The sequence below is a fragment of the Canis lupus genome, chromosome 34 (assembly GCF_003254725.2).
Source record: "Canis lupus dingo isolate Sandy chromosome 34, ASM325472v2, whole genome shotgun sequence".
In the NCBI taxonomy this organism is placed as follows: Eukaryota; Metazoa; Chordata; class Mammalia; order Carnivora; family Canidae; genus Canis; species Canis lupus.
In genome coordinates, this window is record NC_064276.1 from 12,749,963 (window position 1) to 12,774,334 (window position 24,372).

General features: G+C 39.5%; 1 protein-coding gene across 6 annotated transcripts; it reads left to right on the top strand.

The window, feature by feature from the left end:
• The first annotated feature begins 14,435 nt into the window (after positions 1–14,435).
• ZNF639 (zinc finger protein 639) lies at positions 14,436–23,713 on the top strand. Of its 6 annotated transcripts, XM_025451290.3 has the most exons (7): positions 14,500–14,517; positions 15,082–15,132; positions 17,827–17,898; positions 18,532–18,600; positions 19,825–19,935; positions 22,230–22,364; positions 22,499–23,713. In XM_025451290.3, exons 4-7 carry the CDS (start codon positions 18,543–18,545, stop codon positions 23,650–23,652), a joined length of 1,458 nt encoding a protein of 485 aa, XP_025307075.1. In that variant the 5' UTR covers positions 14,500–14,517; positions 15,082–15,132; positions 17,827–17,898; positions 18,532–18,542; the 3' UTR covers positions 23,653–23,713. The 6 variants fall into 6 exon arrangements, with proteins under 6 accessions (XP_025307076.1, XP_025307075.1, XP_035566113.1 ...); XM_025451291.3 differs by lacking the exon at positions 15,082–15,132 and having other exon boundaries at positions 14,436–14,517; XM_035710220.2 differs by lacking the exon at positions 14,500–14,517 and having other exon boundaries at positions 14,865–17,358.
• Positions 23,714–24,372: the final 659 nt, after the last annotated feature.

Here is a 24,372-nt window from a genome sequence, read left to right on the forward strand (position 1 = left end):
TTAGAATATACATATGCAAGTTATCATAGCCTACTGGTACGAATGTTTTCTCACTTCAGGGAAGTGTAGAAACCTTATTTCATTTAAGTACCTTTTTAAATACAGTAATCTTCTGTATTTCTTTACATACAATGCACACTACATTAGATAATATTATGATTTTTGCTTCAATAATCAAATGTGACTTAAGAAACTCAGGAAAAGGCTAACACACACACACACATATACAAACTGTGCATATGTAACTTCATAGTTGTGCTGATATTGAATGGCAAATTTATCTGTGATTTTGCTAATATTATCCAGATCTTCCTCCAGGTTTTGCACCATTTTGTATCCATGAAATTGCCTGTTTCCCTACAAAACTTTCCAAAAGAGTCTACTTCCGATTTTTGGAATTATGCCAATCTAACAGTGAGAAATGACAGCTCCAGGTAGTTTTAGTTTATATTTTTATGAATTAACTTGAACATTATTTTCATATGTTTAAAGGCCATTTTATTTCTTTCTCTGTGAACTGTTTTTCCTCCATTTTTAAAAAGCTCTCTTTGTTTCTCCTCACAACCACCCTTACCTACTTCTCATTAGCTAGACCTATTTAAATAACTACCTCTATCTTCAAAGAAGGCTGGAAAATACATTTGTGCCTCAAGTCAAGTCAAAATTTAGTTCATAAGGAAGAATACAAGATAGGGAACTGAAAATCTTAGTCTCAATTTTTCTTGATTTCCACTTAACCTTTCATTTTCAGGGGTCCTTACAGAGATAAAAATGAAGGAGCCAAAGACACGAGAAGTGTTAATAGTGATAAGCTGGGAAAATGTGACTACATTACTTATGTTGCACTCAATAATATTTAGTTTCTCCTTGGAAAATGTGCTTTATGAATCTGCTTAATATCATGAAGCCAAGTAAATTAATAAAAACATTAATTTCCCTCTCCTCCCCACATAAGAGTGGTTATTTTGCTCTGAAACTCTTCTTGCTTTTTGTAAACTGGCAAAGACTAAGAGTGGGAAAGAATCCTTAAAGTGCAAATCTCTGGAGTCCTGTTTGTAATAAAATTTGAATATATGAAAGTAAAAAACATAAATTCATCATTCATAAATCGATGAAGGGGATTTCTCCTTAATAGCTTAATTAAGACTAAACACATGAAAATTAGTTTTTATCATGGACCTTGCTTGGATTTTGTTTTTGAACAAACCAACTGAAAAATGGTGTTTAGGAGACAGAAATGTGCGTTTTCTATGATACTTAGGAATTAATGTTTTTTTGTAAGGTGTGAAAATGATTTTGTGTTCAGTAAGAAAATATCCATATTCTGTGGAGAATTATGTAGGAGTGAAATGACCTGGAATCTTCTCAAAATGCTTAAGAGAGAAAAGGATAAAAGGCAGACGCTCAACCACTGAGCCACCCAGGTGCCCATAAATTCTAGTTATTTAATATATAGTGTTGGGCACCTGGGTGGCTCAGTCGGTTAGGCAGCTGCCTTTGGATCAGGTCATGGTCTCAGGGTCCTGGGATCCAGCCCCAGATCAGGCTTCCTGCTCAGCGAGGAGTCTGCTTGTTCCTCTCCCTCTGCCCCTCCTCCCTGTTCATGTGTTGGCTCTTTCTCAAATAAATAAAATCTTTTTAAAAAAAATATCTATAGTGTGATATTATTTTTAGGAGTAGAATTTAGTGATTCATCTCTTACATATAACACCCAGTGTTCAACACAACAAGTGCCCTCCTTAATACCCATCACCCATTTACTCCATTCCCCACCCATCTCCCTCCATCAACCCTCAGTTTGTTCTCTATAGTTAAAAGTCTTTTGTGGTTTGCCTCTCTCTTTCTTCTTTCCACTATATTCATCTGTTTTGTTTCTTGAATTCCACATAGGAGTGAAATCATATGGTATTTGTCTTTCTTGGATTGACTTATTTCACTTAGCATAATACACTCTAGCTCCATCCATATCGTTGCAAATGGCAAGATTTCACTTTTTTACGGCTGAATGTGTATATATATATCACCTCTTCTTTATCCATTCATTAGCCAATGGACATTTGGGCTTTTTTCCATAATTTAGCTATTATTGATAATGCTGTGATAAATATTAGAATGCATGTATCTTTTTGAATCAGTGTTTTTGTATCCTTTGGGTAAATACCTACCTAGTGGTGTAATTGCTGGAGCACAAGGTAGCTCTATTTTTAACATTTTGAGGAATTTCCATATTATTCTCCAGAGTGGTTGCACCCACTTGCATCCCCACCAACAGTGTAAAAGAATTCTACTTTCTCCATATTCTTACCAGCATCTGTTGTTTCCTGTGTTGTTAATTTTAGCCATTCTGACAGGTGAGAGGTGGTATCTCATTGTGGTTTTGATTTGTATTTCCCTGATGATGAGTGATGTTGAGCATCCTTTCATGTGTCTGGTATTTATATATACATCTTCTTTGGGAAAATGTCTCTTCACGTCTTCTGCCCATTTAACTGGATTATTTGTTTTTTTGGGGGGCATGAGTTTGATAACTTCTTTATATATTTTGGATAGTAACCTTTATCAGATATGTCATTTGCAAATATCTTCTCACATTCCATAGCTTGCTTTTAGTTTTGTTGATTATTTCACTGCGCAGAAGCTATTTATTTTGGTGAAGTCCCAATAGTTTATTTTTGCTTTTGTTTCCCTTGCCTCCAGAGACGTGTCTAGTAAGAAGTTGTTATGGCCAAGGTCACAGAGGCTGCTACCTGTGTTCTCCTCTAGGATTTTGATGGCTTCCTGTCTTACATTTAGGTCTTTCACCCATTTTGAATATATTTTTGTATATAGTGTAAGAAAGTGGTCCAGTTTCATTCTGCTGCATGTTGCTGTCCAGCTTTCCCAACACCTGTTATTAAAGGGATCCTCTTTTTCCTGTTGGATATTCTTTTTGCTTTGTCAAAGATTAGTTGGCCATAGAGTTAAGGGATCCATTTCTGGATTCTCTATTTTGTTCCCTTGACCTATGTGTGTTTTTGTGCCAGCACCATACGGTCTTTTTCATTACAGCTGAATCCTGATGCCTCCAGCTTTGCTTTTCTTTTTCAAGATTGTTATCTTTTGTAGTTCCATACAAATTTTAGGATTCTTTGTTCTAACTCTAGTTGTTCTAACTCTATGAAAAATACTGATGGGTTTTTTTTTTATTTTATTTATTAATGAAATGTGGGACTCGATCCCAGGTCCCCAGGATCAGGTCCTGGGCTGCAAGCGGCGCTAAACCGCTGAGCCACCCGGGCTGCCCGCTGGTGGTATTTTGATAGAGATTGTATTAAATGTGTAGACTGCTGGGCAGCCCGGGTGGCTCAGCGGTTTAGCGCCCCCTTCGGGCCAGGACGTGATCCTAGAGACCCGGGATCCAGTCCCACTTCGGGTTCTCTGTGTGGAGCCTGCTTCTCCCTCTGCCTATGTCTCTGCCTCTGTGTGTGTGTGACTATCATAAACAAATTTAAAAAAAAATTTTTTTTTAATGTGTAGATTGCTTTGGGTAGTATAGGCATTTTAACAATATCTGTTCTTCTAATCCATCAGCATGGAATATCTTTCCATTTCTTTATGTCATCTTCATTTTCTTTCCTAAGTGTTCTATAGTTTTCAGAGTACAGATCTTTTACTTCTTTGGTTAGGTTTATTCCTAGATATCTTATGGGTTTTGGTGCAGTTGCAAATGGGATAAATTCCTTGATTTCTCTTTCTGCTGCTTCATTATTGATGTATAGAAATCCAACAGATTTCTGTACATTCACTTTGTATCCTGTGACTTAACTAATTCATATATTAGTTCTAGCAAATTTTTGGAGTCTTTTGGGTTTTCTACAGAGTATCACATGTCTGTAAATGGTGAAAGTCTGACTTCTTCCTTGCCGGTTTGAATGCCTTTTATTTCTTTCTGTTGTCTGATTGCTGAAGCTAGGACTTCCGGTACTATGTTAAATAATAATAAGGAGAGTGGACATCCCTGTCTTTTTCTTGACCATAGGAAAAGGTCTCAGTTTTTCCCCATCAAGGATGATATTAGCTGTGGGTCTTTCATATATGGCCTTTAAGATGTTGAGGTATGTTCCCTCTATCCCTATTTTGCTGAAGGTTGTTATCAAGAATGGATGCTGTACTTTGTCAAATGTTTTTTCTGCATCTATTGAGATCATGCAGTTCTTATCCTTTTTTTTTACTAATGTGGTATATCACATTGACTAACTTGTGATTAGTAAACCACCCTTGCAGCCAGGAATAAATCCCACTTGTTTGTGGGGAATGATTCTTTTAATGTACTATTGGATTCAATTTGCTAGTACTTTGTTGAGAATTTTTGCATCTAAATTCATCAGGGATATTGCCCTGTAATTCCTCTTTTTAGCAGGGTCTTTATCCAGTTTTGGAATCAAGGTAATTCTGGCCTCATAGAATGAGTTTGGAGGTTTTCCTTCCATTTCTATTTTTTGGAACAACTTGAGAAGAATGGGTATTAACTCTTCTTTCAATGTTTGGTAGAATTCTGGGAAGCCATCCCGTCCTGGACTTTTGTTTGTTGGGAGATTTCTGATTACTGATTCCATTTCTTTGCTGGTTTTCAGTCTGTTCAAATGTTATGTTTCTTCCTGTTTCAGTTTCAGTACTTTATATGTTTCTGGGAATTTATCCATTTCTCCCGTCCAATTTGTTGGCATGTAATTTTTCATAATATTCTCTTAACTGTTTGTATTTCTGTGGTGTTAGTTGTGATTTCTCCTCTCTTATTCATGATTTTATTTATTTGGGTCCTTTCTCTTTTCTTTTTTGATAAGTCTGGCTAGGGGTTTATCAATCTTACTAATTCTTTCAAAGAATCAGCTGTTGGTTTCATTTATCTGTTCTATGGGGGGGGGTGTTTGTTTCTATATCATTTATTTCTGTTTTAATCTTTACTATTTCTCTTCTTCTGCTGACTTTAGGCTTCATTTGTTCTTTTTCTAGCTCCTTTAGGTGTAAGTTTAAGTAGTGTATTTGAGATGTTTCTTGCTTCTTGAACCAGGCCTATAATGCTTCATACTTTGCTCTTATGCCCACTTTTGCTGCATCCCAAAGGTTTTGTACCATCATGTTTTCATTTTCATTTGCTTCCATGTATTTTTTTATTTCTTCTTTAATTTCCTGTTAATCTTTTTGTATTGAGCCCTGATTTGTGACCCAGTATACAATATATTCTGGAGAATGTTCCATGTGTACTCGAAAAGAATGTTTATTCTGCTGCTTTAAGATGAAATGTTCTGAATATATCTATTAAGTCCATCTGGGCCAGCCTGTCATTCAAAGCCATTGTTTTCTTGTTGATTTTCTGCTTAGATGATCTGGCCATTGCTGTAAGTGGGGTGTTAATGTCCCCGACTATTATTGTATTATTATCAATGAGTTTCTTTAGGTTCATTATCAGTTATTTTATATATTTGGCTGCTCCCAAGTTGGGGGCATAAATATTTACAATTGTTAGATTTTCCTGTTGGATAGACCCCTTTACTATGATTTAGTGCCCTTCTTCATCCCTTGTTGCAATCTTTGGTTTAAAATCTAGTTTGTCTTGGGACACCTGGGTGGCTCAGCAATTGAGTGTCTGTCTTTGGCTCAGAGTGTGATCCCAGGATCCAAGATCAAGTTCCGCATTGGGCTCCCTGTGAGGAGCCTGCTTCTCCCTATGCCTGTGTCTCTGCCTCTCTGTGTGTGTGTGTGTGCGTCTCTTATCAATAAATACATAAATCTTTTTTAAAAATAAAAAAATAAAATCTAGTTTGTCTGATATAAGTATGGCTACTACAGCTTTCTTTCGATATCCATTAGCATGATAAATTGTTCTTTATCCTCTCACTTTCAATCTGCAGGTGTCTTTAGATCTAAAATGAGTCCATTTTTATCCATTCTGATACCCTACGTTATTTGATTTGGAGCATTTAGTCCATTTACATTCAGGGTGATAATTGATGATATATATTAATGCCTTTGTGTCACTTGTTAAGTCATTGTTTCTGGAGATTTTTCTCTGTTCCTTTCTAGTTTTTGCTGCTTTTGGTCTTTTTTTCCCAAAGAGTCCCTTTAATATTTCTTGTATAGGGTTGGTTTAGTGGTCACAAAATCCTTTAGTTTTTGTTTGTTTGGGAAACTCTTTATCTCTCTTTCTATTCTGAATGATAGCCTTGCTGGATAGAATATTCTTTGCTGCAGATTTTTTAATATATTATGCCACTGTCTTCTGGCCTGCCAAGCTTCTGTGGAGAGATCTGTTGCTAACCTTATTAATTTTCCTTTGTATATTAGGGAATTCCTTTCCCTTGCTGATTTTAGGATTTTTTTCCTTCTATGTTTTGCAAATTTTACTACAATATATCTTGGTGTTGGCCTGCTTTTGTTGATTTTGGGTTTTTTTGGGGTTGTTTTTTTTTAAGATTTATTTATTTATGAGAGACATAGAGAGAGAGAGAGAGAGAGAGAGGGAGGCAGAGACACAGAAGGAGGGAGAAGCAGGCTCCATGCCCGGAGCCTGACGTGGGACTCAATCCCGGGACTCCAGGACCGCGCCCTGGGCCAAAGGCAGGCGCCAAACCGCTGAGCCACCCAGGGATCCCCGCTTTTGTTGATTTTGATGGGAGTTCTCTGTGCTTCTTGGATTTGGAGGTCTGTTTCCCTCCCAAGATTAGGGAAGCTTTCATCTATAATTTGCTCAATAAACCTTCTGCCCCCTTAACCCATCTCTTCTTGTGCTCCTCTGACACAAGCATTATTATGCCTTATGGTGTCACTGAGTTCCCTAAGTCTACATTCACGATCCAATATTTTTCTTTCCCTCTTCTTTTCAGCTTCATTATTTTCCATGACTTTATCTTCTATATAATTTATTCATTCCTCTGCTTCTTCTATCCTTGTGGTCATTACATTCAGATGGTCTTACATCTTGGGTATAGCATGTTTTATTTTGGCCTGATTAGATTTTAGGTCTTTTATCTCTGTTGCAAGGGACTCCCTAGTGTCTTCTATGCTTTTTTCAAGCCCAGCTAGTATCCTTTTGATTGTTGTTTTAAATTCTGTATCACACATTACTTATATCTGTTTTGATTAGATCCTTGGCCATGACCTTTTCTTTTGGGATGAATTCTTCCATTTTGGCATTTTGTCTAGGTCTCTGTCCTTTGTGTGTTAGGAAAGCCTGTTATGTTTCCTGCTGCTGTGTTTTAGCTGCTCTTTGCCTCAGGTCAGTCCTCTGCAGAGATTCTCCTTGCCTGCAGTGGGGAGTATTTGGACCTTGTCCAGAGTGTGGTAAGTTTTACCAAGGTGTGCTCTGACCCACTTGTTAAAAGAGGCCCGATCCTATTTCCACTAGAGCTGAAACTTTGCAGTACTCTATGGTCAGTAAACTTAGTGCACATGGGGATTTGTGCTGGTCTTCTAGGGGAAGGGGCCTGCTGTTGCTCTGGCTGTCAGCACTCTTGCCCTAGTAAAAAAAAAAACAAAAACAAAAAACAAAAAAAGCACTTGCAGAGCACAGGAGGGTGAGGTTCAGTGTAAGTATGTCTCAGGCCTCCACTGTGGACACTGTGATACTCACTAAAGTCTGTCTGTGCTGGTGAGTGAGAGAGAAAAATAGCATCAGTCCTCTCCCTCCTCCCTAGAGAGGAGAGTTCATGCCTGCTCTGTCTCAGAAGCCCTCACAGAAGAGCAAACAATCACTCCTTGTTTGTCCCAGGCTTCCCTCAGATCCCTGCCTTCACCTTGTCTGTGTCCAGCCCATCTGTCCACCTGGCAGTGCAGTGCACCTGTGTTTTATCTCAGGCACATCAGCTAAGTTTCAGAACTCTGAACTTCAGGGGTGTGGCATGGATCTGCACTGGTCCTCTGGTGGAGGGTCTCCCCACACTCTGGCTATGCTGGTTTGTGCCAGAAAAGCAGTTGCACCAACATGCAGGAGCTTAGAGTCCAGAGTAAAGTGCAGCAAAAAGCCTGAGTCCAGGTTAGCTGCCCTCAGCAGGTGTCTCTGCCTGTGCTTAAGGGGCAGGGGAGCACAATGGTACCTGCCCTCTTTTGCCTCTGAGAGACAATGCCACCTCTTCCAGATGCATTCCAGGGGGAAACCACCTCTTCCAGTGTGTCCCAGGGGATCCTCAGATTACAGCTGTCCGCTCCTGGGCCTCTGCACTCTTTCTCCCAGAAGCACTGCAGTGCCCACCAAGCGCAACATCAGCCATGACATGGGCTTCTAAAACTCCAGTCTTTGAGCTCCACTGGTTGGAAAAACTCAATTGGCCCCTCTCATTTTCCCAATCCATGGTTTGGGGGAAGTGCTTTCCTTGTCTGATCCCCTGTGCACCCCTTGATGATTCTCTCTCTCTCTCTCTTTCTCTTTCTCTCTCTCTCTCCTCCTCCCTATCCCTCTGTCTCTCTCTCCTGTCTCGATGATCAGGGTTCCCTCCCCACTGCAGCACCCTTGATCCTTTTCTCCCCCAAACCATGTTTCTGTACCTCCTACCTTCCATGATATGGTCTCTTCTCTCCAAGTTGTGCAATTTGTTCTGTTAGTCCTCAAATTGATTTATGGGATATTCAGAATGATTTGATATTTATATAGGTGTGTTCAAGGGAGAAGACAAGCACAGGGTCCTCCTACTACTCTGCCATCTTAACTCCTCTCCTAAAAATTCTTAAATAATGGGATTTTATATCTGTGAAAGATAGAAAAATCAAGACCTGCATTCGTTATGATGTTCCTCCTGAAATATTTTTTTCTTTCTTAATGGCTTCAGTATGTACAGACATCTCAGTGGCCAAGCAAATCATGTGGCTCTACCGAACTTCAAATAAGACGGGGGTAAAATCTCCTGTATACATGAAAGCAGAGAGCATCAGAAATTGGATGTGCAACAGTAGTAACACCTTCCACAAACTTAAACAATCAATAAATTTTCTTCCTAGGGATTACAAATATACCATGTACTGGGGAAATGCTCCCTTTTAATCATCTATTAATCTCAATCTCCCTTGATATGGCTCAGCCTTTAGATCTTTGCAGATATATATGTCTGATTCTAAATCTATCAAAGATACAATACTTGACCTTTATTCCCAAATGTTATAAAGTCAGTACTCTAGAAAATAAAAAGTGCCATACATGTAGAAGTTATTATTAATATTCTAATAAAGAAGTGTAGTCAGATTTTATCCATTCATTAGTTTATTTGGTTAAAGAAAAAAATAAAGACTAATAGCAATTGGAAATTCAGCATTGAGTGAAAAAGTTGATAGCCAAGCAGAGAACTTGATCCAGAATAGAGTCAAGGTAGACTCTCAGTGTTAAGGTACAAGAAAGGGAAAACTCAATCAGTGTTTGAGTGGGCTGACTAGCTCTCTGGATCTGGACTTGCTGGCGTTGAAAGCCCTGTGGCTGCTTGGAGGATCTCTACTGTCTGAGTGGCTCATAATTATGGAGTCCAGGTATCTCTGTTGGGGACGTGAGGTCCCTGACTCAAAGCTATGGCATGCAGCTGCCTCATGTCTGAGTCAGGAGTATGCTGCTCAGTCAGGTCCACACTAGTGTTAGCAAGCTAGGTGGCCAGGACAGAGTTTACCAATTCATTCAACAAGTTGAATACCTATACTCTTTACTTGCTCCATCCTCCTTAGACCAAGTGAGGCCATTTGTCATATGCTCCCGTAACACTCTTTACTTATTTTATATAAGTTTAGTTATCACATGCAAGTGCTGTTTAATTGCCTATTTTCCCTACTCTACTAAAAGGAGCAGCAAGGCAAGGGCTAGATCTATTTTGATCACATTGTGTTCCCAGTTACCTAGTATAGTTCTGGACCCAAGGTACATATGCAGTGAATATTTTATTTTATTTTTTTGTTCCCCACCCAATTCATACACAGTTTTGTTTTTTGTTTTTGTTTTTGTTTTGAGGGGGGAGGCAAGCGGGAAGAGAGACACGGAGAGTCTCAAGCAGACTCCACTCTGAGCTCAGAACCCCATCTGGGGCTCAATCTTATGAACCTGAGATCTACAACCTGAGTCAAAACCAAGAGTCAGTCACTTAACTGACTGCGCCACCTAGGCGCTCCTGTAGTGAATATTTTATTTTAAAAATGAATGATGGGACGCCTGGGTGGCTCAGACGTTAAGCCTCTGCCTTTGGCCCAGGGCATGATCCCAGGATCTGGTATTGAGTCCCACATCAGGCTCCTTGTAGGGAGCCTGCTTCTCCCTCGATCTATGTCTCTGCCTCTCTCTGAGTCTCTCATGAATAAATAAATAAAATATTTTTAGAAAGAAAGAAAGAAAAAAGAAAGAAAGAAAGAAAGAAAGAAAGAAAGAAAGAAAGAAAGAAAGAAAGAAAGGAAGAAAGAAAGGAAGAAAGAAAGAAGGTGGTCTATATAAGACACTGCTAAGCAGAGAGGTGGAGCAGACTGGAATTCAAGGTCTGTGGAAAAACAATATGATAAACAGAATGAAGCCAATTTTTGTGAGGACAGAAGCTTATGCGAATTGGGAGAATTAAATTGTAAGAAAAAGAATACTAAATTATAAATACAAAATTTTATTTAAATACAAAATTATACAAGAATATCAGATTATAAATACCTCATCTTAGAAAAGGTTCATGCAATTGAGGGGACTTGAAGCCTATACTTTGTTTCATTCACAGTAAATTCATGTCTGATGATAGGTAGACCAATGTACCAAAAATACTGTGGAGTCTCTAAAGAGTGATCAGAGATCTCTGCCAGGAAAAATCAAAGATTTCACAGAAGAGACAAATAAATAAGAGATAAATCTCTTATCAAGAGATCTTGATAAGATCAAGAGCTTGATCTTACAGACAGAAGCAAGGTAAATAAATTACAGGTGGAATAAACATGCTGAATGAAACACACAGGTGAGAATAGAGCCTATCTATGGAATAGTAAGAAGTGCTATTTGGCTAATGTAGGGTTGGGCAGGGAAAGCCTTAGGATAGTGACTCTCGAAGTGTGATCCTGGGGCAACAACATCAGCATTTTTCAACTCCAGCCCAGATTTATCCAATTAGAAACTGGGACCGGTGCACAGATAGAGAACTGCTGGTGATTCTAATGCAGTTAAATTTGAAAACCAATGCCTTAGGAAGTTAATTGAGCAGCAGATGAAGCTGTCCTTACAAATTTAATTTCAGGCTGTTATACAAGATAGAAATGAGGGGGGAAAAGGATTATGACAGAAAGAGAATGGGTTCTCTTTCTCACACCTCAAAATAAATTACAAATAAGCTAAAAAGTTAAAGTAAAAAATTCAACCATATATTGGGTTAGAAGAAAAGATTATTTCAGCATAAGGTGAATAATAGACTCTGTAAAGGAAAAGATTAATAGACTCGATTTCACAATTCAAAACATATCATTAACAAAATTGAAAAGTAAACAAACTAGAAAGAAATATATGGAACATTTATCTCAGGTAAAAAGCTAAAAATTTTAGCTTTCCTTAAAAAGATTAACAGCCTGTAGAAAAAACAAAGGACATTCCCTGAAAATTCTCAAGGGAAATACAAACGACCAATAAACACATGAGAAAACATTCAAGTTCACAAAAACAAATACAAATTAAAATAGAATACTATATTTTATTTACCAAATTAGCAGACCATGGTTTAAAGATAGAAACAACTGTATGGTTGCTTATAGTGGAATTCCAAGGTGCCATTAACATTAATAGCATAAAATATATTCAGGCGATAATAAGGGGCTGTTTTTTTTTTAATTTTTAAAACAAATTCTGAATGAATGGATATAGATTTAAAAAAAAATAGGGATCCCTGGGTGGCGCAGCGGTTTAGCGCCTGCCTTTGGCCCAGGGCGCGATCCTGGAGACCTGGGATCGAATCCCACGTCGGGTTCCCGGTGCATGGAGCCTGCTTCTCCCTCCTCCTGTGTCTCTGCCTCTCTCTCTCTCTCTCTCTCTCTGTGTGACTATCATAAAAAATAATAATAATAATAATAATGTGCAGCTCTTGGGCAAAATGCTACCATTGGTTAGCTCTGGGTTGTAGGATTATAACTTTTTCTTTTGCTATTTGTACTTTGATATTGTCTCCATTATGTGATAAAGACGTATCCCTATTCTAAGAAAAAATTAAACTAGGGATGCCTGGGTGGCTCAGTGGTTGAGCGTCTGCCTTCTGCTCAGGGATCCAGTCCCACATCCCGCTCCCTGCAGGGAACCTGCTTCTCCCTCTGCCTATGTCTCTGCCTCTCTCTGTGTCTGTCATGAATAAATAAATAAAATCTTTTTAAAAATTAAGCTACACTATAAGTGTGGCTTTAAAAAAAAAAGTTGGAGAAAATGATGATTCAAGGGGCACCTGGGTGGCTCAGTTGTTTGAGCGTCCGCCTTTGGCTCAGGTCATGATCCCAGCATCCTGGATTCTGCCCCAGGTGGGGACTCGCTGCTCCTCGGGGAGTCTGCTTCTCCTTCCTCCTGCTCTTGCACTCTTTCTCTCCCTCTCAAATAAATAAATACAATCTTTCTTTAAAAAATGATTCAATACCCCTTTGGCCAAAATTATATTAGAAGATAGCAAACTCTACAACTCCGTACTCTCTTTTGAGATTTTAGGGTTTCATCCGTGCAGCCACCACCGTCCCTTAAAAGGAAGGAAAGGAAGAGACGGATGCAAAAATGAAACTGGGAAATGTACTCCAGCTAATCAAAATAGCCTCTGACCTGTGATTATGCTAAAGGACAAGTAAGCATTGTGATGCTCTTCTCATTTATTTCTCTGGGAAGGGAAGATAGGGTGGGTTGGTTTGTTAATTCAAGTAATGTGCTGGGCTGGGGGAGGGGGCGTGTTTGCTCTTACAGCAGAATGTTTTTAAATAAAACTTCAGCCTAGAATGTAAAGATTTTGGCAGGAGGCTACGGATGAGCAACACAGTAACTCAAAATGATCCCATACCACCCCCTTGTGGCTTCCACTGTGTCACATCGGGGAACAGCCCAACCAGCTAAGCATGCATAGCGTTCTTCATAAATTCAACAAACACGTGTCCATTCCCTACTCGGTGGCAGGTACTAACTATACTAGGATTTTAAAATGCCACTAAATCTCTTGTACTTCATCCAGGCCATGCCAACATTCGTGAATATTCACTTCTTCGGGCTGAGTACACACGCAGAAGTTGAGGTCATAAAGACTGAGCATCGCAAATTGGTGTCTCTTTAAAATGTGGCTTTACCTTCTGGGCTAGAGGTGAAGGTATGGGAGTAAGGTCTGTGATTATTGCTCTCCAGGGTGTGGTTGGTTGGGTAGCATGCGGTGATCAGAAAAGCCACCGCGGATGTGGATGAAAAGACATCGATTGCAGCCCCTACTCTCAAAGTGACCTTGAGCACGTGATAACCCGCATGGGCCTCCTTCATCTACTTAACAATTATTTGAACCCGGGCGCTGAGGGTACAAAGATGAATAAGACCTAGTCGGTTTAGCGCCGCCTTCAGCCCAGGGCGTGATCCTGGAGTCCCAGGATCGAGTCCCACGTCGGGCTCCCCGCATGGAGCCTGCTTCTTCCTCTGCCTGTGTCTCTGCCTCTCTCTTTCTCTGTGTCTCTTGTGGATAAATAAATAAAATCTTAAAAAAAAAAAAAAGATCTAGTCTTTAGACCCTCGCTTTTCTAATGTGTTAACTGGGACTGACAACTTCAATTCACTATCAGAGATCAAACATATGACCACACTTCGACAGGCATCTTCATTTCTGAAACCGTGTTCACAGGTTCCCGTATGCTTGTTCAATTTAATCCTCTCCACCTCTGCTCATAGGAGCTCAAAAATCCGAAAAGGAACGAAATCATCTAACCGAATCCCCTATAAGTTCACATTCATTCCACCGGGATTCGTGGAACCAAGGAAGCCCTAATAATGACTCGCGATCCTCAAGCTTTCCAGCCTCCTGCCCTTGGGCACGGCGCTCGCAGCCCAGCGTCGTTCTTTGGTGGGGCCTCGGGGAAAACCCTGAACCCGCCGTCGCCTTTCCGTGCCCGGCAGGCGGCTGCCACTCTGCGGGCGGAGCTGCCCTCGGCCGGGCCTCCCCGTGCAAGGCCACTGTCGCGCGCCCCCTGGAGGAGCAGCCGGGTGGGAAAGGGGCCGCGAGCTGCAGCGCTATCCCGCTCCTCGGGCGGCGGGGCGGGGGCGGGGGCGGGGGCGGGGGCGAGTTCCGTCCGCGGCCTCGCCCGGAGCGGTTCTAGGAAGTGGAGTCACCCGCCGGGCTCCGGAGGGACGGGACCCCGCCCGGAAGAAGCCCGCGGCGGCGCACAGGTGCCGGCAGGGGGCGCAGGCCGCCGAGCCACCCCCGGGGCTCCCGCCGGTGGTCCCTCCCAGGTCCGCTGTGCAGCGTGGCCGCGCCGCCGCGCCCCGGCCCCCCGCCCCCGGCCCCTCCCCGCGCAGTCGGCGGGCCCCTGAGGTGCGCGGCGCAGGCGCGGAGCGAGGCGGTGAGTGCGGCCGGCGAGCCTGGGCCTGGGGCCTGGCGGGCAGGGCGAGAGGCGCGCGGAGGGACGGGGGCCGCCCGGGAGCGCCCGGGAGCGCGAGGGCCGGCGGCCCCTCCGCCCACGCCCGGGCGCCGCCGCGGCTGGGCGGGCCGGGCGGGCCCCGCGGTCGCAGGGAGCGTGCGGCGCAGCCTCCCGCGGGAGAGGCCGGCGCAGGCCCGACGGCGTCCTTTAAAATGAGACCCTGCCTCGGCTTTCGGGCGGGATGGCGGCGCCCCGCGGGCCGAGGCAGCCGCGACCCGCTCCCCGCACGCGCGCGCACGCGGAGGACGCCTCGGGCCTCCGCCCGCCGCCCTCCTGCTGGCTGCTTTGGGGTCGCCTAGGCGGCCCGTGGGCCCGGCGCGTGGCCGGCGGCTCCTGCACGGACGCCCCTCGGCGGCCCGCGGCGCCTGGGCTCGGGACCGCGGGTGCCCGGCTGGCCCGGCCGGAGCCCTGGGCCCTCCTCGCGGTGCTCAGACGCCCCTTCTGGTTTCTTTCCTTTTTTTTTTTTTTTTTTTTTTTTTTTTTCAGTACAACCTAGGGACGCGAGTAGTTTGAAGCAGTTCATCTCATTGCAGAGAGGTAAAAAACGTGTCCTTTGGCAATGCTGACACTGGAGTCGGACGTACCGTGGGCTCTGGTTCAAGACCTCTCCTGAAACGTTTTTGCGTTTGTTATTTTTTTAAAGATTTTATTTATTTATGCATGAGAATACACAGATTGGAGAGAGAGGAGAGAGGCAGGCTCCATGCGGGGAGCCCGGCGTGGGACTCAACCCGGGGTCTCCAGGGTCACGCCCTGGGCCGAAGGCGGCGCTAAACCGCTGAGCCACCCGGGCTGCCCATGTTTCTGTTATTTTAAACTCTGGAGAGCATATACTTATCTTGAAATGAGGGTGAAAAAGAACTTGCTTTGAAAACCTTATTGGAAAGATGAAGCTTTTGATTGTAAATACTTGGTTTATTTTTGTACCACTTAGAGAATATTTGTATTACGTGAAAGGCTGTTGATCTCTTTGGTGAAGATACTGACTGCCTGTTTTGTGGCATTTTGCACGTTGTTGGGGGGAAAAAAATGACAGGTGGAGAGATGCCAATATGTATTTTGTAAGTTGCTTTTTGAAAAAAAGTAGTACTGCATGTGGCATGGTGTCATTTTTGTAAATGTGAAATATATATGGATACCTTGGCATAGGAAACTGTCTAAATGTCTATCAAAATGTTAGCAGTGGTTTTTCTGCGTGAATAGATTCGAGGTGATTGAATTACTTTCTAACCTCTCTCCTCATTTTCCTGCAGTGACATGTATTCTATGTGTAATTTATTATATGTGCTGCCAAAGCGAGGACTTCTATGTGTAATTCATTAAGTGGGGAAAAGGAAGTGAATGATTAGGTCCATGAGATTCAGAATCTTCCCCATGAGAGGAAGACCAGTGAGCAAAATGTTCATATGACATCTTTTAGTAAAAAGCCAAACTTCTTCATCAGGGCAGTTATGTATACAAAAAGCACGTAAGAATATGTGCTGAAATGAAGGATAGTATTTCTGGTCTTGAGTAGGCATATTAGCATTCATGCTAAAAGGAAGTCTGATAAATATTTGGATATTGTTCGGCCTCACGTCGTAGTCAGAGCTTCCCTGATCAAGGTGATCCTGTCCTGTTCCTCTCATCCGACAGTCTGAATCCAGGCCAGCTTGCAATGTTAATTCTAATGCTATACTTGCTTTCCTTTCCTTACTTTTTCATTCTTCAAGTTGGAAAGAATTTAAAGTGTATTCTGAAATAGCAAGAGGTTACTTTAATGTTTGGCTGACAGTTTTCATTGTTCTCCCTGATAGTTTTAGAACATTTAAAACATGAAGTGTAGCGCTCTGGGCTGTATAAATTCTAGAGGTGTGCAGAAGAGGTATTAGGAATAAGTCTTGAAGTTTTAGTTTATTATATAATAAGAAAATTTTTATTTTCTTAATGCACTTGATTGGGAAGGGTTTAAGGAATGCTATTTGTGTTCAGGTGAGCCTTTATATAGAGAGAGACTATTTCTATAAATCCACTGTTGTTGGTTTCTTTGGGTGATTCCCTTCCCTTTCTCCCAATTGGTGGTGGAATAAGAACTGGAAGATGTAACTTGCTGGTAATAGTGATTAGCAATGAAAATTACACAGAGTTGTTCGAAACTCGAGTCAGAAGACAGGCTTTTTCAGTTCTGTTCTGCCGCTTAGTTGACTGGACTTTCACTGAATCTGCTTCCTCATCTGTGAAATTGGAGTGAGTTTGATAGTAGCCCCTCAATGTACCTCACAGGATTGTTGTGAAGATCAAATAAAATAAGAGGAAAATGCCCAATAAACTAAAAAGCACTATCTTATTACTGCATGATCACATCACCTATAGTGCTAATTAATATAGCCAGAACTTAGTGAAGTAGCAAAAACAGTGTGTGCACCTGAAGTTCCTTACCATTAAAAACAAGATGAGCTCAGTAATGATACCAAGTTATACCTGCCATGTATATTACTTTGACAGTAAGAAAAGCAGCATATAATGCTAGTGGAGAAAACATGTTTCTTTTTCTGACATCCCTTACTTGCCCACTTCTGTGAAAGAACACTAGCCTGAAATGGAAGAGGAGATGTTGATTCTGACACTAAGTTGTTACTTGAATTGGAGTAATCTCTTTATCTCCCTATTTGTTTCCAAAGTATATGCTTTAAAAATAGATCTTTATTCAGTTCTAACCCTACCACTTATTAAGAATTGCCTTGACTTAATTTTACTATGCCTCAGTTTTCTCATCTGTAAAAGGTAAATAATTTTGAGAGGATATTGTATATTTTTCATGTTATAGGATTAAATAAGATAAAGTATGTGCACAGCCTGGCACATGATAGGTGTTAAATAAATGGTCATTGTTCTTATATTGTTAAATAACCTATAAGGACTGAGTATAAAGTCTGATTTGGTTCACTTTCATTGTATTTGCTTTCATTATGGCTGAATAAATGAATCAGATTTATATTCCTATTTTGCTGTTAAATTATAGCTTAAGCTTTACAAAGTAAATTCATTTCAAAGAACAATGACACATGTATACACTCACATAGTTATCAGTTTTTAGTGCTTAATACGGTATATTCAAAAGATTATTTATACTTGAGTTAATTCCGTGTAACTTTCCAGTTAATTAAAGACCTGGTGCCATTGTATTTTTGAGTCTCAGAAGTGAGCTACATTTTTGCTTGTATGACTTCTGTTGTGTTTTTTTTTCTACAGGCATTTTTTACCATCTGTGAAAACTTCCTTGTAATTCATTTCTCCTCCCTACAGTATTAAGAATTATACCATGTAAGTGGAATGTGGAAAACCAATTAGTCAATTTTATAAGAGTCCATGGGAATCTAATCATTTAAAAATTAAACAAAAGTTGTTACCTGCTTTGTCCTAAATAGAATGTTGAATATGACCTTACAAGTAAGAAAAGTATTTTTTTTCTTGGAAATTATATTCTGAGCTTCTACGTGATGAATATATTTTCTGGAAGCCTGGGGATAGATACAGATTTGTGACAATATTTTTTAAGGAAATATATACACTTTTAGCTTGAAAACTGCATCAAAATACTCCCATTTATAAGAAATATACTTGTTTTATTCTTAAAAAGATGCCATAGCAGCAATTTTTTAAAATAAAAAATAAGAGTATAGCTTAGTGTAATTATCCAGTTCTCACAATTACATCAACATCTGAAGTGGACTTCTCAACGTCACCAAGAAAAAAAACAGATTTTGGTGTCCTGCCTTTAAACTTGATCAGAAAAAATAAACCTAAAATATAAATGGAGGCATTTCTCTTACAAAGTAGATTTTCAAGTGGCACACACATTTCTTATTACCAATAAATTCTTTGTTTAGGATGAATTTCTATAAAATATTAACAATATTCATTTGTGGTATTTTTGTTAAATTTTTCCATTTTTAGATTGAAAAGATATGAATGAATATCCTAAAAAAAGAAAAAGGAAGACATTACACCCTTCTCGTTACTCAGGTCAGTGATTATTTTAAAGCTGGACCCTGGATTAATTCCCATGCAATTGCATTTTTATCAATTTTCTCATAAATGATCAGATAACAGTTAAATATCTGGGTCAATTTTTAGGTAAGAGAAAACTTCAAGTTCTCTGAATGTATATTCATCTGTCTACCATGTGCTAGGTACACATCAGAACTTTACAGACATTATTTAATACTTAAAACTTAATGGTTGAAAGATACTTAAAAACAGATATCCAAAGTTCCACACTTACACAGCATAATTGGGATTTGTGTAATTCCAAGCTTGTTCTTAATGTACAGCATTAACCTTGATGGAAGATATTTGGATTATTGGGGAAATTTTTTTTTTTATCCTGTACATTATTTTCAGAAATATGAACTTTATTTTTATTGTGTTCCTTTGGGTCCTCTGGTTGAGGTTGGCCCTGCTATCTTGGCAGTAAGAAAGGTCTTTGACTTCACTCATATGTGGAATTTAAGAAACAAAACAGGAGTATAGGGGAAGAGAGGGAAAAATAAGACGAAATCAGAGATTTAAGAGACTCAATCACAGGAAACAAACAGGGTTGTTGGAGGGGAGGAGGGGCGGGGATGGGGTAACTTGGGTGATATACATTAAGGAGGGCACATGATGTAATGAATACTGGGTGTTATATAAGACTGATGAATCACTGAATTCTTCCTCTGAAACTAATAATATACTATATGTTAATTGATTTTAAATAAATTTTTTAAAAAGAAAATAAAGTATATGTTAGTGAAAAAAAAAGAGGTCTTAGTGGCCACCTATAACTAATCTCACATATATATATATTTAAGACAGTCTCTGGCATACCTGTTAGCCTACCCAAGCTACACATTCTTCGTATCTGAGGAAATCAAGCCTGGTTTACTGTCTGAGAGGGTCTGTATGCCTTTTGCTTTCTCTTCAGTACATGGCAGATCTTCTTGGTAGTCAATTCAATGTTTATAACTTATAGAATTCTGACAGGCAAATCTATCTTTGTGTGCTTCAAGTGCTATTTTGTAAATCGTGTAGTTTGTGGTTTTTTTCAAAGCTCAATGTCAATATCAAATCTGAAATATAGAAGCTTTCAGAAATGAGGGAAATATTAATACTTTATTACAAATTTGAAAGTGTATATGTTAAGGGATGGCTGTTATTAAATGTATATATATTTACTTGAAAGTTTTAAAATTTTGCTCTTATTTTCAGATTCCTCTGGAATAAGCAGGATTGCAGATGGATTCAATGGAATTTTTTCTGATCATTGTTATAGTGTTTGTTCTATGAGACAACCAGACTTAAAATATTTTGACAACAAAGGTATATATAATATTTTCCAAAATATCCTTTAAGTTGTATTTTTATATTCTTGAGAATGTGGGTAAAAGTTATGACTTCTAAATGGGCAAGTATTCAAATTTGTCTAAATGTAGGGAAATGAGGTTTTTATAAGAAAGCAAATATGAATGTTTAATTTTTAACATTATTTTAGACCTATAAATAAAAAAGCACAGTCTCCTAAGTCTATTTTAGGTGGCCAGGAATAAGTAGAAAATCAAGACTGACCTGGAGTTGGGAGCATATTTATGATGAAAGGTTAGGAACAGTGCTATACACAGTTCTTCCACTAAGGTATAGTCCAGAGGGCTAAATGGAAGGAACAAAGGATGAAGGGTTTGATGTTTTTCAGTCTTGCATCTTGTATTGACTCTTTTCAAGAGCATTGAATAAATGATAACAACTTGCATTTATTCTTTCTTTGTGACCATCAAAACTGCCAATTTCCTTGAGCTCCTATCATAGGCACAGAAACACAATTAAAAAAAAAAAACAAGGAGTTGGAGACATTTGCATAAACTCATGTTTGGCTTAATAGAGACACAGATGGTTCCATATAGAGACATTTATAGATGTCTGTGCATACATAGCAATGTATACGCATTTTTACTCTGTTAGCTGAGAAAGCCTAAAAGAAATGACACCCCAGTAGAAGTGAGCCCAGATTTTGATTTCTAAAACCATTCTCCAGTAAAAAGAACTATTACTTAGAGAAGTGGCTGATTCTAATTCTGAGGCAGGAAATATATATAAGATACAGGTATACCAAAGGAACACAGGAGCCAACTAAGAGAGATCCCAGTAGCCAAAGCTGAAACGATTTGAGGGGGATAAAAAAGAATTATCACCCAAAGCATAAAATATATATTCTTGAGTCCATACTGATGTGATTGAATGAATGAATAAACAAGAAAATCTACAGAAGAATTCCAAATTATTTATGTGGGTACTCATCCCTCAAGGAGGTAGAACATAACTCTCCACTCCTTAAATGAGGATTGCATACTGGGACTTCCTTCCCCGTATGCAGGGAATATGGAAAGTAAAAGAGTGACTTTACATCAGAGAAACCTGACTGTTGTGATAAAAATGGCAGTTTGCCTCTCTGGTCTACCTCTATTAATCCATAATCCCAGTCTAATCATGAAAAAAACATTTCATTAATGGGACACCCTGCAAAATACCTGACCTATACTCCTCAAAACTATCATGGTCATCAAAAACAAGGAAAGTCAGAGAAACTGCCACAGCTAACAGTATCCTAGAGGGAGATGATAGCTAAATGTAATGTGGAATTTTAGGATCTTGAAACAGGAAAAGAACATTAGGTAAAAACTAAGGAAATCAGCTTAAGTGTGGACTTGAGTTGATATCACCTTACCAGTATTGGATATTGATTGGAACACATGTACCCTATTGTTATAAGAGAATGGAGAAACTGGGCAGCCTGGGTGGCCTAGCAGTTTAGCGCCACCTTCAGACCAGGGGAGACCCGAGATTGAGTCCCACATTGGGTTCCCAGCGTGGAGCCTGTTTCTCCCTCTGCCTGTGTCTCTGCCTCTCCCTCTCTCTCTGTGTCTCTCATGAATAAATAAATAAAATCTTAAAAGAAAAAAAAAAAAAAGAATGGAGAAACGGAATGCAGGATATATGAGAATTCTCTGTACTATCCAAATTTTTTCTGGGAACTTCTAAAAAATCTTTTTTTTTTTTTTTTTTTTTTAAGATTTTATTTTTTACACAGAGAGGCAGAGACACAGGCAGAGGAAAAAGCAGGCTCCATGCAGGGAACCTGATGTGGGACTCGATACCGGGACTCCAGGATCACGCCCTAGGCTGAAGGCAGGCGCTAAACCACTGAGCCACCCAGGGATTCCCCTAAAAAATGAATCTATTAAAAACAGCAGTGACATGATTTGCAGCCCAGTTTTTTATGACCTGTACTTCAGTTTCCCCATGCTAAATTTAACGTTGGGACTGGGCTGAGGGAATACACTCTTATTCAGACTTAGTAATTTAAACTTAAAATTCCTAAGTAATTTTAAAAAGTATATTCTAGTCCAAATGGGGCATGGAAGCAAAAGCAGTTGATTATTTGGACAGATTTCTTTGTGTGTGACTGTGGAACAAGGATAACATCCATTTTCTGACTAAGTCCTTTAGTTCCTATTGGAGTTCAAAATTATATTTAAAACATTTAGTGCTTTGTTTAATAATAATTAATAGTTAATGCTTTGATATATATAATAAGTATTTTTCCAAATTTCTTTTTACAGATGATGATTCTGATGCAGAAACATCAAATGACTTGCCAAAATTTACAGATGGGATCAAGGCCAGAAGTAGAAATCAGAACTACCTGGTTCCCAGCCCTGTACTTAGAATTCTAGACCACACTGCCTTTTCTACAGGTTAGGGAAACCAGTTAATAGCATTTGCTTATTTTATGTAGATTCATGAAAAAATAATGTATAAAATAAATGTTTTGCCAGTTATTCAATAGGTCTTATTTAGTAATAATAATAGACTTGTTAACATTTTTCAGAAAAATCTGCTGATATTGAAATTTGTGATGATGAGTGTGACTCACCTGAGTCAGTCAACCAACAAGCTCAAGAGGAGAGTCCTATAGAAGTTCACACTGCTGAAGATGTTCCAATTGCTGCAGAAGTGCATGCAATTTCTGAAGATTATGATCTAGAGACCGAAAACAATTCCTCGGAGAGTCTCCAAGACCAAACTGATGAAGAGCCACCAGCTAAACTTTGCAAAATTCTAGATAAGAGCCAGGCTTTGAATGTGACTGCCCAACAGAAATGGCCTTTACTGAGAGCTAATAGCAGTGGCCTCTATAAGTGTGAACTTTGTGAGTTCAACAGCAAATATTTTTCTGATTTAAAGCAGCATATGATCCTGAAGCATAAGCGTACTGATTCAAATGTGTGTCGAGTATGCAAGGAGAGTTTTTCTACTAACATGCTTTTGATCGAACATGCCAAACTGCATGAAGAGGATCCCTACATTTGTAAATACTGTGATTATAAAACAGTAATTTTTGAGAACCTCAGCCAGCACATTGCAGACACCCATTTTAGTGACCACCTCTACTGGTGTGAGCAGTGTGATGTACAGTTCTCATCAAGCAGTGAACTCTACCTACATTTCCAGGAGCACAGCTGTGACGAACAGTACTTGTGTCAGTTTTGTGAACATGAAACGAATGATCCGGAAGACTTGCATAGCCATGTGGTAAATGAACATGCATGTAAATTAATTGAGTTAAGTGATAAGTATAACAATGGAGCACATGGACAGTACAGCCTGTTAAGCAAAATTACCTTTGACAAATGTAAAAACTTCTTTGTGTGTCAAGTATGTGGTTTTCGGAGTAGACTTCATACAAATGTTAACAGGCATGTTGCTATTGAACATACTAAAATTTTTCCTCATGTTTGTGATGACTGTGGGAAAGGCTTTTCAAGTATGCTAGAATATTGCAAACATTTAAATTCACATTTATCTGAAGGGATTTATTTATGTCAATACTGTGAATATTCAACAGGACAAATTGAAGATCTTAAAATTCATCTGGATTTCAAGCATTCAGCTGACTTACCTCATAAATGTAGTGACTGCTTGATGAGGTTTGGAAATGAGAGGGAATTAATAAGTCACCTTCCAGTCCATGAGACAACTTGATTATTTTCTTTAACTGCCACAATGTTAATGTAAAATAATAAAATTTTTTGGATATGTTAAATGGATGATTTTGAACACAACTTATGAGAATTGCTTTTAACAAGATTTTTTTAATTGTCCAATTTTCTTGGCATTGCTACATTTTTTCAGTATACAAGGGTATGTGAATGTGGTATTTTCAGTGTATGGTAGTTTTAACCAGTCTTGGTGTCTGTTGTCTTGTTTCTTACATAAGCTTTGATTTCATGAATTGATGGAAAACATGTACTAAAGAAACTAGACTATATTTTTCCTTCCATAACCATGGGTGCTATTAACTTTTTTAAACTCCAGACAAACTCAGTTTTTCACGTATGAAATCATTACTGCGTGATCAAAACTTAAATGCAACATACCATACAATTAAGTCCTCTGATATTCCTATTAATAAGAACCCAGACGCTCCTCTTGATTCCCCATCAGGAATTACCCCTAAGACTATCGGTGGACTCTCCACCTGCGTAATTCTTTTAATAATACTAGGAGGCAAGTGTTATAGTAGTAGGAAGGGAAGATCCAGTTTTGTTGGCAGTCTTTTTTTTTTTTTTATGTTTTTAATTCTCATTCTATTTTAGCCCCTATCTACAAATTAAATGATTTAAGATGGGAATGAGGAGGAACATGTAAGGGGTTAGACAATAAAAAGTAAAATTTCATAACAACCTTTTCACAATTCATTTT

Bases quoted from the DNA above. Each gene is read 5' to 3' on its own strand.
- ZNF639 (XM_025451291.3), top strand. From the start codon at position 18,543: ATGAATGAATATCCTAAAAAAAGAAAAAGGAAGACATTACACCCTTCT. The intron at 19,936-22,229 runs GTATATATAATA...TTCTTTTTACAG, and splicing joins AAAATATTTTGACAACAAAG to ATGATGATTCTGATGCAGAA. The intron at 22,365-22,498 runs GTTAGGGAAACC...AACATTTTTCAG, and splicing joins CCACACTGCCTTTTCTACAG to AAAAATCTGCTGATATTGAA.